Below are 13,839 nucleotides of genomic sequence, written 5' to 3' on the forward strand. Positions count from 1 at the left end.
CTCTAAGGCGGGGCTATTTTATATCAATGGTCATAATTTATTGATAACGCCACAAAAAAATTTAACCAACATCTATGCCCCAAAAATGTAATCTGACATTTATTTTAATGTAAATAGGACAATAAAATAACAAATACAAAACGCGGAATGTCAACATCATTTACAAACGTTCACAGAAACAAATACTTCACTGTTCATCAGTTCAAAAACAATGTCACATTACAAAAAAAAAAGAAGAAGCTACAATCCCTAAACACAATTCAATGTGACATACAACAGTATAAGAACAGACAGGTAGATACAGACAGATGTCCAAGATTTCCTGTTTGTATTCTCCCATGATTCTGGCAGGCAAAAGAGATATATTTCTAAACTAAGTCTGTTCTTTACACACTTGAATAGCAAAACAGTGTTGAATGTTGTCTCCTAATAGTGATCAGGATATAGTGTTAGAGTTAGAAATGTACTAGTGGTGTGGTCATTTAAGCATTCTCTCTCTCTCTCTCTCTCTCTCTCTCTCTCTCTCTCTCTCTCTCTCTCTCACTCTCAGACACGCCCACCCCATACACATAAACACAGATGAATAGACGAGAGCAAGATAAGATGTATAAATATTTGATGGAAGGTGCTTTTACAACAACACCCTCTCTCCATCCTGCTACCACCTCCTTCAGCTCAGGGGGTGATTCCACTCATCCATGAACCATTATAGTCCCTATAAGTTTAACACTCAAGTTAAACATTTAGCACTGGACCCCTGCTAGGCCAGCTATATGTTTAATGTGTAATGTTTAACCAACTTACTTAAAATTCTACATTTTTGAAACACTCATTAAAACACAGTATTAGCACCTTCTAGAAATGTTTACAGTCTATGTATTCAGTGTATTTTCACCCAAAATCAATTCAGCAAGAATACATTAAAATCATTATGTGCAATTGGCACACAACTACACTTTGATGTATTCCATTAACAAAAATGTGAAAACATGCTATTTACATTTACAGCATTTGGCTGATGCTTTTAACCAAAGCCAAGTACCTTAACAACTGAGCTACATGTGACATGGAGAGTTTGTGCTAGATGCCTGATTTTCAACTTTCAAAGACATTGCATGCTTTTTTTTTTTACTTCAAAGATTGAAAGCTCACCATATTCTCTACAGCTTTGCACTGGTCCCTGCCCACTTCAGAGAGAGGGCTAACTAAGGCTCAGACCCAGTTGGCAGTGTTGGTGTTACTGGGTAGGTCAGGATTGTCTGGCGGAGAAGACTGGCCTGGCTGTAATGGGATTCTCTCCCACGCGTCCTCCGCGCCGAAGCCCACGCAATCCTGAGGAAGTCCCGGCAGCCGGTGCCCCGCACCGCCGGTTAGTTCACGCAGCGTGCCGGCCAGAGCACGTGACGCAACTCTCAACATCCCTGCCCTTGCCCTCCTGTTCACCGTGCTGATGTTGCCTGCTTGCACTCTCTGTGCTCCGTGGGTGAGCTCTGTCAGGAAGCTCAGGCTCTGCGAGGGCAGGCTAAAGAGCGGCAGGCCACGGAAGAGCTCCGGCAGGGGCCCGCCGCCGAGCGGCGGCCCGGCCGGCTGCGCTTCGAACTGGGCCAGCACGAAGCGCTCACCGGCGCGGCCCTGGAGGTAGTCAGCAAGGATGCAACTGAGCGATGCACTGAAGACGTCCGAGCAGGGTGGTGCCGGGAGACTGGCGTCTCCCCTGGCATTCGCTTCCTTGGCCCCCCTGTGCTCCTCCCTCTCCTCGTGCACGCTACGGCAGCCTCGCTCCTCCACCCGCGCCCAGGCGGCCTGGTTGAGAACCAGGACCACCTTGCCTCCATGCCGCTGCACCCGGTCGAGGCGCGAGTGAAGCCAGGGCACGGGGCCCAAGGCGCTGAGCTCTGAGCGGCTCCACATGTCCAGGGACACGTTGAAACCCAGCGAGGAGAGGCAGGAGGCCAGGCCACACACCAGCTCTGCCAGGCCTCTGTCCACATCAGGAGGGTACAGCAGCACCACCTGACTGGCTCCCACTGCTCCTAGACAGAGGAGGTGTTATTCATCTTGAGTAAGGAGCTACTGGATTACCTTGCCTGGATAATGCAACCGTTTAGGGAGCACTATAATGATTAGAGGAGGAAAGAGAACTATTAATGTGGTACTCACTGCTGATGTCATCTACTTTCAGCCATCTCAGTACCCAACCTGCTGAAAATGCCATTTTTAAGGTTTTTGTCTGATAAAGAATGTGTGTGTGTGTGTGTGTGTGCGTGTGTGTGTGTGTGTGTGTGTGTGTGTGTGTGTGCGTGTGTGTGTGTGTGTGTGTGTGAGGGTGAGCTTGCCTTTGAGTTTTCCCTGAATTGCATAGGCTGCCAGAACAGTGAGACAAATAAGCACCACACAAACCAGTAGAGGCACGCTCCAGTGAGCCCTGGTCACTATATAGAGGGAGAGAGAGAGAGAGAGAGAGAGAGGGAGAGAGAGAGAGAGAGAGAGAGAGAGAGAGAGAGAGAGAGAGAGAGAGAGAACACATAAAAATGTTTAAAAGAAACCTCTGATTATTTTGTGAATTAACAGTGTATTTCTCCACTGAATGTATTTGAGAGCCCCAAGGGTAAATTAATTACTAAATTAATGGGAGTAATAGTTAGGTAAATTAATTACTAAATTAATGGGAATAATAGTTAGGTAAATTAATTACTAAATTAATGGGAATAATAGTTAGGTAAATTAATTACTAAATTAATTATTAAATCAATGGGAAAAATAGTTAGGTAAATTAATTACTAAATTAATTATTAAATCAATGGGAAAAATAGTTAGGCTAATAAACCTTACCTTCAAAAGGACAGACTGGGACAAAATGTACATCCATTCCCTTCACCTTTATCTAGGCAAGAAAGAGACATAAGCACAGAAACACACACACACGCACACACACACACACACACACACACACACACACACACACACGCACACATGCACACGCGTATACGCACGCACGCACATGCACACACACGCACGTACACGCCCGCGCACACATACAGAGTGTCCAGCCATTATTTACCTGTACGCATATTGAGGGGTGGCGCTCCACTCCAACAAACTCTCCTAGTAACTGCTACAGTAAAGAAGGAGACCATGAGCACTGGGCTGCCCTGAAACTTTCTGATTCGTCTATTTGAATGTATTGCTATTAGGAAGCAGTTCAAAATGTTTCAGGCAGGTTTCTACCTGGTGGCACCTGTTCTGTGGACTTGTAAGTGTGGGTTGTGGGCATGAATGTAAGACTTGACTCTAGAGCAATTAGTGAATGCATGTTCACTGCAGTTAAACAACTAAATAAAATGTGACAATATTTTTCTAATAGGGATGACTTAACTGAAGAACAAAACAAGAATGATAGTATGCTGTAATGTTATGGTGTACTGATGTAATATCTTACCCAGCGTCGGTTGTAGAGCTTCCAGTTTTGATGCTGACGGTTATGAATATGAAGCATGGTGTTCATCAAGTCTTTCATTTCATGGCAGCCTGTGTCACTCACTTTCTTGCACAGGCGCAGTTCAACATCCAGCCTGCAGAGGGCAGTGATGTTCCAGTGAAGCGCTGTCCTGTCAGTAGTGCTTGCTTTAACAGTGGTTGGCGCCTCCATAACAGACACTGACACGTTAGAGACAGAGAGAACTGAGAGAGAGAGAGAGAGAGAGAGAGAGAGAGAGAGAGAGAGAGAGAGAGAGAGATAGAGAGAGAGATAGAGAGAGAGAGAGAGAGAGAGAGAGAGAGAGAGAGAGAGCGAGAGAGAGCGAGAGAGAGAGAGAGAGAGAGAGAGAGAGAGAGAGAGAGAGAGAGATTTGAATTATTTTTAAAATTAGCAAAGCAAAGTCTTCTTAAAACTGAGATTATTCCCAGAGGGTCTAACCTGGGTCATACCTGCGCTGTTGAAAAATGGACAGAAATCCTTTCTAAGTCCACTCGAGGATCTGTTCATGGTCCACCAAACCTGACCCATGATGGAAAATGTTTAATGTACAGATACGGCTATGTTACGTATTATCTAGCACTAAAGATAATTACGCCGGCTTTTTGGTAAGTGGGGGACCACTGAAATTTTAAAAATCCACTAAATTATGATAGAGTGCAATCTTCATTGTCAGAATCTTCTGAAATGTGTCCAGTGTCCCACAACAGCTCCTCACACAAACTTACACACTCCACAGAATACCTTTACACAAAGTTACGACAACCGCACACTTCTCTACTGCTACTGTTTATACCACATACTACACCTGTAACATTTACACTGCAATTCTCCAAAACTAATTTCATGTATGAAATAAAAGATGTAGTTTTAGGAGGTACCTGGAAGCACAGACAGGGGGCGACAGAGCTCACTGGAATCAGCAGTGCATTCTCCTTCTTGAGTCCGGAAAAAAACAAAGTTAACACCTTGCATGTATACACTTGGTGGCCACTTTAATCTGCACTACACTGAATAGCAGTTTCCTTGGTATGCAGAGTATGCAGAGATTGGTGGCCCATTAACAGTACAGCATTAACACTGATATGATAGCGGTATAATTACAGATGCTGAGTTGGTAGCAGATTATCAGGCACAGCAGTGTTGCTTGAGCCTGTGGATGTGTAGTGTGTGTGTGTGTGTGTGTGTGTGTGTGTGTATATATATATATATATATATATATATATATATATATATATATATAGAGAGAGAGAGAGAGAGAGAGAGAGAGAGAGAGAGAGAGAGAGAGTTACCCAACAGCAATGTGAAAGACGGGTGGAAAACATACCAAGACGCATGAAAGCTGTGATTACAAATCGGGGTAATTCCCCCAAATACTGATTTCCTGACTCATCCTAAGTTGAAATATTAGTACTGTGTTGTTTATAAATGAATATGAGCTTGTTTTCTTTGCATTATTTGTGGTCTGAAATTTCTGTAACTGTTTTGTTATTTTGACCATAGTCATTTTCATAAATAATTTTTTTTAAAAAAAGCTCTAAAATACAATATTTTTATCTGGAATTTGGAAGAAATGTTGCCAGTAGTTTATAGAATAAAACAAAACTGCTCAGCCTGGTCAAACACAGACCCATCAGTTGTAAAACTAGAGAAACTGATCATCTTGTAGTGGTCTCTTTTTTTTTTTCTTGAGCTTTTTTTCTTGTGTGGCGAAATGTACAAAATGGAAAAATTATTTTAAAATGTAACGAGAAGAACGTTGATGAATATAACGGAGTAAAAGTACATTTTTGAATTTGTAAATGTACTTGAGTAAGAGTATAAAGTACACTCTTTTAAAGGAACTCTTAAAAGTGCAATTTATTCAAAAAGGTACTTAAGTAAATATAACTGAGTAAATGTAGCGCGTTACTACCCAACTCTGTCCACAGAGTTGCCAGTTCATTAGGTACCTTCTGTGTATTGGAGCCTAAAGGATAGCCAATCCACATTTTGGTCAAATCTTTTAATCAGAAGGAAAGGACTGGTGCTAAGGACTGTGGTTTTTTGCACAGTTGTACCAGCTTTCACTGGTCCTTTCCTTAATGTTTAAGACCTTTTTAACATGTTTAAAGACGTTTAATTGATGCCTGGCTATTTTGTGCATGAATATAAAAATGCATACATATCAATTTGTGCTGTGTTATTAAGATTTTTTTTGCAACGATATTTACAAGAGCATTTACACTATAAACGTGTATTAAAAGCATCCCGCGCCCTTTTGTCCGAACCCGGTCACTGATAAAAAAAATCCAATAAAGATTGACACAACATACACTGTGAGGACTCCGGTACAGTGAGTCAGTGGACTTCAACACACAATACTGACTCTGGGCAGTGCTGGTGTGCATTTTATACAATAAGCACAATGGCAGTCTATTTACGTAATCAAGTAATCACTCAGTGTGGTACTTTTTCAGAACTTACCCATTCGAGTTTAAAACATTCTCCCTCCGCTTCCATCTTCTGGCATGCCTGCAGTTCCCGGAATTTGCTGCTGCCTTCCGAGTCCAAGCGCAGCTCTGCCATTCCTGTGGTCTGGTTGATCGCGGCTGACACACTGGGTACTAGAACACAGTCGCGAGAGGACCAAACAAATACAAACTTTCCGTGAAATGATTCCCCCCAAAAAAACATTATGCAGCACACTGATTCACGTCATAGTTCAAGGAATAAAAACATGCATAAAACTGGATCAGAACACTGAAACAATATTTGCCAAATCAGCTTGTCATTACTCACCATTACACAGTGCAATGGCCTGAAATTGGGAACAAACTGTAACGGAAAAGTTATTTGTGTCAGTAACATCTATTTATAACTTTATGGGTTATAAAGTGTGGGTTATGGGTTATAAAGCAGAGTGGGTGAGTCAGGGAATAACCTGTGTCTATGGAAGGTACCAGAACACGCTTGGTGAAGTTGTGTTTGAGAGTGGCTGAAGAAAGGGCCATGACAGTACTGCCAAAATCAGCTTCTCCCAGCAATATTACAAAAGAGATCCATGTCTACAGGGTATATTTATAAATACAAACCCACACACACACACACACACACACACACACACACATACACACACACACACACACACGATGAACCTCCAGTAGCAGTAACTAGTAAAAATCATAAATTCCTTGCAAATATATTGATCAGCAAATAATGTAACTTTTACAAACATTAATAATAACAATTCGGTAAACCAACAATAACAGTACTTAGATAGTTGTAGTTTTTTGTGAAAATGTGGATAGTTGTTTTTCGTCAGAATGTCTGTTTGGATATATCACAACATATATCACAACATATATCACAACATATCAGCACGTTGGAAAAGTTGGAAATAAGCATATTAGGGAACTTTGAGGGCTTTGTTTGAGTGGTCCACCTGGCCCCAGTACCTCCTATGGTGCCATGTGAGCCTGGTGGTTGTAATAACTTGCTCAATACACAAATATGCGCTTGTGAAATATCTCCCACAGGGAGATATTATGAGTAACAGCATGCCACAGATCTGAAAGAAAATTTTTTTTTTTCAATTTTGGTCGAAAAAGCAGCATCGCCTGTTCATCACCTGACTTGCATGGACTTCTGAGGTGGGTGTGGTGAAGGTGAGCTCTATGTGACGAGAGATGTCCGGAGTGCTGCAGCACACCTGGACAGTCGCCTCCGCTGGCGACTCTTGGGCGCATTCTGTGTTGGTCCAGGGTTCAGCTCCCCTCTCACTGGGCAGACCGGAGGCCTCATGGAAGACTGAGCAAAAGGCAAGTCCGAACGTACAAAACCGTCATCGTGTCAACTGTAACTTGCACACGTAATGAAGTTACGCACATGTATGAACTTGCTCTGACTGAGACCCAGATTGAAAATGGCATTAACTCAAAGAAGAAACTGTGCAGTTTTTGAAACAATTTTGAAACAGGCAGTAGTATGTGAGTTACCTTCAGTTGTGATGTTCAGGTCAATTCGTAGACATGGTCGCCAGTGCTCTTTACGCACATGGCACAACAGCCCGCGGACAGCAAGGCCACTCACACACATGCTGTCATCATGATAAATGCATGTATTGCCTACACCGAGGGAGTTAAACAGGAAAGGCCAATGAGGAACATTACTTTTGACCTGCAATTTATGTGTCCTAGGTTTTGCAATTGCTATTCTAGTTAGAGCTTATATATTTGAATAATTTGAGCTCAGTCTTGTGCTATCTTGACAATAAAAAAACGAAAAACATTTTCAAGTCTCATCAGACAAATCAAAGATCTTTTTGTTAAAAGGATCTTTTAACAAAATGTGCTTAAATTCATTACTCTAGCTTATTACTCTACCTACAAATAGGATCGGTGTGAAGGATGAGAGAATCCAATATCAAAACAATAGGTAAATAACTGCTATTGTAAAATCACAAAAAATATAGAACTGTGGAATTTGTTAGTTGTTATAAAAACATGTTAAACATCTTAAAACATATCTGTCTTACCTTGCCTTATCCTACAATCAGTCAGACCCTGTGAAGAAAGCAAGATAAAAAAGTTTCATTTCCATCCACTGATTGCATGCATTCCTCACAACTACATTTTTCAGGTTTTTAACGCAGCTACTCTAGGCTTAAATTTAGATATCATAATGTATTATACAGTGTATTGCAAAATGCCAGGCTAATGACTAATGAACACTCTTACACATTAGTATACATATACTTTTACATATCCCACCTTTTTATCAATAAATCAGATGATTTCTCATTGTTGCAGCGCATGCCCTATCACCTCCGCCATATTCTCAAAGTAATCTACACACTCACAGTATCAATGCTGAAAATCACTGACCTAAACACTGCCCTGCAGTCTAGTGGGCAACTGAAACTGTAAAACCTCAAATATTACTACTTAGTAAATGTGTAAATAAGAGAAACTAGCATACAAATTTATGCACACATATCAGTGTTTGTAGTTTGTGAAAACAAACCTTCAGCATAATCACACAGACATGCTACCATTCTTAATTCTAAATACACAGTCATTTGAATTTATAGAAATACAAGACTTAAGCAAAATTATACTAATCATACTATAAATTATAATAACATAAACTATATTAAAGTATCTAGGAAACATAGTAGTATGTACATAAGATTGAAGATATGTACTATATCAATACACCAAAGCATACTTAAAGCTCAAAAGGAGCTACATTTTTTTTCATAGATTGGTAGAAACCTATCATAAAATAGACTAGTGACCGATTAAACATAGAATAAGATTGGGACTGGTCTGGGTAAGCAGAACAACAAAGGACGCACTCTTTATAAAGCAAAACATTTAGGTGATGAAGCCAAAACAAAACAGAACAAAAAAACCTGAATCAGGGCATTATTTATGCTTTTTAACAAACTCAGCACTTATTGTTTATAGCACTTATCATTGTTTAAGATAGGCCTTATGTATTTTGCACTTCTAGGTGTCAGCATTCATCCCTGTATTCTACAGTATTCTAGTTCATTGGTATGTTTAATTCTAACCTACTGTACTGTACTTGGATATATTCTATGAGTAAATGACAAAGCACTTTTGTAAGTCGCTTGTAATGTAAATGTAAATGTAAATGACCATGTTTCTGTCATGGCACCATTAAATGAATAATTAACAAATAATTTTATTGCTGGCCATCTTCCTTGGTATATTAAATATTAAAGAAGGACATGACAAAACGCTGCAAGGCATGCTTCAACTATAACTGCCACTACTGGACGCATGGGGTCATGGCACCATACAATGGACTCATCACGTGTCACCTGGAAGGCCAGCAGAGCTTTGGCATGAACCCTATCATCTGAAAGTAGCATGCTTTTTCTCGCACAAGAGAAAAGATCTTAAGTAGCAAATTGCACTTCAGGACACATCTTCAGGACACACACTTTAGGACACATCTTCAGGACACACACTTCAGGACACACACTTCATGGCACATCTTCAGGACACACACTTCAGGACACACATTTCAGGACACATCTTCAGGACATGACATGGACACGCCACCCAGATGTAGCCTTTCCCCCCTATATACCTGGTTGCCTTGGGAATGATCCGTCACCATAGCTGCACAGCACAGGAGCTTCAGGATTGGGTATCAGGCCAAACTTTGCTCATGAATAAGTAAAAATTTTTACAGGCAGGGTTCAGGAGCGCGTAACAGGGCGCCCGTGTAGTCCGAAGAAACTTCGTCCTAACAGGCGAATACTCCAGGCACATAACTTAGGTGTGCTTCCTAAAGAAGTTACAGGAGCTATGATAAAAAAAAAGTACGACGGGTCCCATATGGATCAGAACTTCATTCAAGTAGCAGTGCGGTTCTGATGACAGCTGACATACAGTAATCCCTCACTCGAAGGTGGGAAGTCAAAATCTCCACCGCCTTCAGCACCGCAAGCTTCACCAGCATTTCATGATGTCACTAACCTACTGGCCAATATAGAGTCTTAAAAAAAAAAAGATATCATTTAAAAACACCCCTTATATCACCATTCGGATATGGTGTTATTCTGGAGTTGTGTGCATGATAAGGGACCAAGCATAGCGCTATAAACGTACCTAATGAAAGTGATAATGAAGTAATGGTCTGAACCAGTGTTTGTCATTTATACGAATATTTAGTTTATGAGTGTTCCAAGAGCTAACATATGCAGGGCTATACAGCAAAGGTTTCAGTTAGTTATGTTGTTTCACTGCCTCATGTACTGTTTACCACTGTGTTATTTATTTTTTATCATGTGTTCTTATGTGCAGACTTCACACATATACATGCAGTTCTCACAGACAAAACAAAGTGTCCTGGTGCATCATTGGAAAATAAATTAGAACTGGAACAGCTACATCACACACACACACACACACACACACACACACACACACACACACACAGCCTTTCATTCTTTATTAACAGAGATCTGAACATGAAGTCTTCAGTACAAACATACGCCTCAGTAAAACTACACTCTGTAACCACTACACTCAAATGACGTTTAGAAATCTGAGATTAACAATTTTATTTAGTAGTGGCATGAAGTTATAAATTATATTTACCTACAGGTGTATAATTGGTTCAAAACACAGATGTGGCTTTTAGATTGAATATAAAATTTCAAGATAATTTATGTGCCATATATTTATAACCCACTGCTTCAGTAACTCATGCAAATTCAACAAATGTCTACTTAAACACATAAAAGCTATCCAAGTATCATAGTCATTTTATCTGTAGGTTAATTTTGACTATTCAAAAATGTTATTTCTTATGGAAATCATATGAAATTATTCTTTATCTTATGTTTTGTTATGACATGTTGATGATGGTTTAAGAAAGGTGACACAAGTATAAATACCTTGATTTTTTTAAAACGTTGAACAAAACGTTGTAAACAACTTTGTGTTTACAGTCTGAATGAAGCATCATTCCAAAAAAGAAAGTGAATATTTAACTCATATTTATATTTAATAAATTGGGCCTAAATAATTTTCGTTTTTATTTGTAATAAACAACCGGCTTTCCCATCCTTACAGATGAAGAAACATGATATGTACTCGGAGAAGATTATTTTACAGCTTTAATATGTGGCCTGTCAAAGAAGTCCCAGTTCGACTGTGGTCTTACCTTGCCACAGGTGATTGCATTCTCGTCACTGTACTCCATCGTCTCCAGCCTTTCCGCTAGCAGCGGTGATGAGTACAATGTGAGGCACAAAGTCAGTGTGAGGAGCCCCATGGTTTGTCCGACATCCCCCACAGCTCACCTACAGGGCAGTGCGCTAAGGGTGATCACTGACCCGCTGTTCTGTTTTTACAATAGGCATACAGACATGCCTTCTATGTCATATCCTGATTTTTCCTGGTGAGAATGGATTGAGGCCGTGGCGTAATTTAGTTGCAGGCGGAGAAAGACGTCATACTGAAAACACATGGGTAAAACAATACCCAATGTCCTATTTCACCTGTCCCCAACATGACTCGTACTGTTACCTGAGAGAGAGAGAGAGAGAGAGAGAGAGAGAGAGAGAGAGAGAGAGAGAGAGAGAGAGAGAGAGAATATATACATTATAGAATATGTACATTTATACATATTGGATTCAAATATATATATATATATATATATATCATTGTATATATTAGAATCCAATTACTAGGCTACTTATAGTATCGAATAGAATACATTACAGCAAAATAAATACATAAATATGTCATTTCTACCACTTTTGCTTCAATTCTCTACTTGTCATAGTTGAACGTGTAAGGCTGCGGACCTGCTGGCTGTTTCTTTGAGTAGATATAAGTGTTCACAAACGAAAACACAGAATTGTATTTCAGCCTGTTATTTCACAATCAGGTTGAGCTCCGCTCTTGTGAAGCCGCCTGAAATAGAAACAAAAAGGCGTGATCATAAATCTTTATCGACACGTAAGATATTCGAAGCGTTTGCAACTTTCCGAGAGATAATATCCGGTAAAATAACCTATTGCAGTCATACGTTTTACTTAGCAGCAGGCTAAATAATCTGCAATTTCATTCTGCAGTTTACGCGACAGAAAGAAAATGTTTCGTAAAATATTCTGAAGATAAAAAAAGAAAAAAGACTTAGTTTAAACCAAGAAAGATATGTCGCGTTTGACTTTTTCTAGAATAAATGGTTCAAATCGTACTTACGATTTCCAAACCAGCACAGAAAATGTGTCTAACTCGCAAAGGTGCTATTACGTGAAAAGGTGAGGGCGGGACGCAGGTTACAACACAAGCTCATGTTTACTCGCTTTACACACCCCTCCGACAAACACAACGCGCATACATTATATTTTGCCAAACTTTTACAAACCTTTAAGGTACAGCGTGGAATATTTACTTAAGGCCTACTTCTAAATAAGCATTTATACTAGTTGCCGTCACTAATAATAGTACAAAGCTTACCTTAACACTGGAAGTGCACGTAACGGTTAAAATGACATCGAACCACTACTCGAGAAGCAATTGCTCCTGTGCAAACAGGAAGATTCCAGAAATGTCGCCACTATTTTATTGACAGTGTATAACAAGCTCACCAAAGAATAAGAATGCAGAGCTACTTAAAGGGAGCCTTTAAAACATTATATTATTTAATGGCAAAGATTCTCAGTTGCAATGCATGGCTAGATTTATTTGTAAAATCTGATGTATGATACATGGCTGTTTTCCATATTAACGAAGGGGTCATTCTAGGGTGTCTGCTTTGCATGGCCATCAAACAAACAGGCCTACTGTTTATTTGTGCATGAGTAATGCAAATACATCAACAAGCCCTGAGTTGTGTAGGTTGCATCTTTTTTTTTTTTTCTTTTTAGACTGAAGTGTTTCAGTTTGCTTTGAAGAACGCAACTGATCATGCAGGATGTACACATTATAGCAAAGCTCACTCTTATCATTCAACTCACTCTTGCAAAAAGAAGTACAAAGAAGAAAACTGTTTAACACAAACGTTACTAATTAACAGAAATTTGGTGGATTCAATGAGCAGCTCTTCTGTTAATATAGTTTGTCCTGGGGTTAAAGGCACATGGCCTACCGCTGTAGTGCCTGTATTTTTTACCTATACAATAATGAACTGAAACAGATCTCATTGTACTCATAATGGGATGTAATCGCATGTGCATTGGTGTGCATGAAGGTGCTGACTTAAATCAGAGATAATGGTTAGCTTTCACAATTCAGAGTGGACACAACCTTCTACAATCCTGACAGACAACATAACTTTTATTACAAATCACACACACTCATAAAAATGAAAGTCACACACACACACACACACACACACACACACACACACACACACACACACACACACACACACACACACACACACCCACACACCAATTAATTAATTTGGTCACTGGAATCTAAAAAGGTTCCAGTTTGTATTCCAGTTGTGCCATGTGCTATGACATAGGATTAGCGTAAAAGTAGCTGGTTATATTTCAACAGGTACCTCTGACCTTTGCCCAGTGGTAGGAAACCTAATGCATGTTATGTAAAGCACTTATACTAGAACAAATGTTAAGGACATTCTTCTCATGTAACTCATGTAACCTCGCAGTCAAGCAATGGAACTTTTAGGACCCCTTTATAATAATCTTGGTTTCTACATGAATGTCTCCTAATGTGATCAGATTTTTATTCAAGCCATAAAAGTAATTAAAAAATGTTAATAATAATAATAAAAAGTCTCATTTCACAAACAAAGCCCATGTTAAATACAGAAGTGTTTAAAAAATAACAAAAATTCAACAAGTTTGTGGGTTGAATGATTGT

General features: G+C 39.7%; 1 protein-coding gene across 1 annotated transcript; it reads right to left on the reverse strand.

Annotated features, from left to right (window-relative positions):
* Nucleotides 1-89: 89 nt before the first annotated feature.
* On the reverse strand, nucleotides 90-12,274 carry wu:fl23c11 (interleukin-17 receptor C). The gene is made up of 17 exons (XM_035536136.1): nucleotides 12,208-12,274; nucleotides 11,808-11,916; nucleotides 11,162-11,526; nucleotides 7,992-8,019; nucleotides 7,453-7,581; nucleotides 7,086-7,264; nucleotides 6,399-6,522; nucleotides 6,257-6,292; nucleotides 5,942-6,081; nucleotides 4,357-4,413; nucleotides 3,928-3,997; nucleotides 3,440-3,681; nucleotides 3,062-3,115; nucleotides 2,833-2,884; nucleotides 2,337-2,432; nucleotides 2,161-2,199; nucleotides 90-2,033 (listed from the first exon to the last, which is right to left on the reverse strand). Exons 3-17 carry the CDS (start codon nucleotides 11,270-11,272, stop codon nucleotides 1,213-1,215), a joined length of 2,178 nt encoding a protein of 725 aa, XP_035392029.1. The 5' UTR covers nucleotides 11,273-11,526; nucleotides 11,808-11,916; nucleotides 12,208-12,274; the 3' UTR covers nucleotides 90-1,212.
* Between the last annotated feature and the right edge of the window lie 1,565 nt (nucleotides 12,275-13,839).

Source organism: Electrophorus electricus, chromosome 18 (assembly GCF_013358815.1).
Source record: "Electrophorus electricus isolate fEleEle1 chromosome 18, fEleEle1.pri, whole genome shotgun sequence".
Lineage (NCBI taxonomy): Eukaryota > Metazoa > Chordata > Actinopteri > Gymnotiformes > Gymnotidae > Electrophorus > Electrophorus electricus.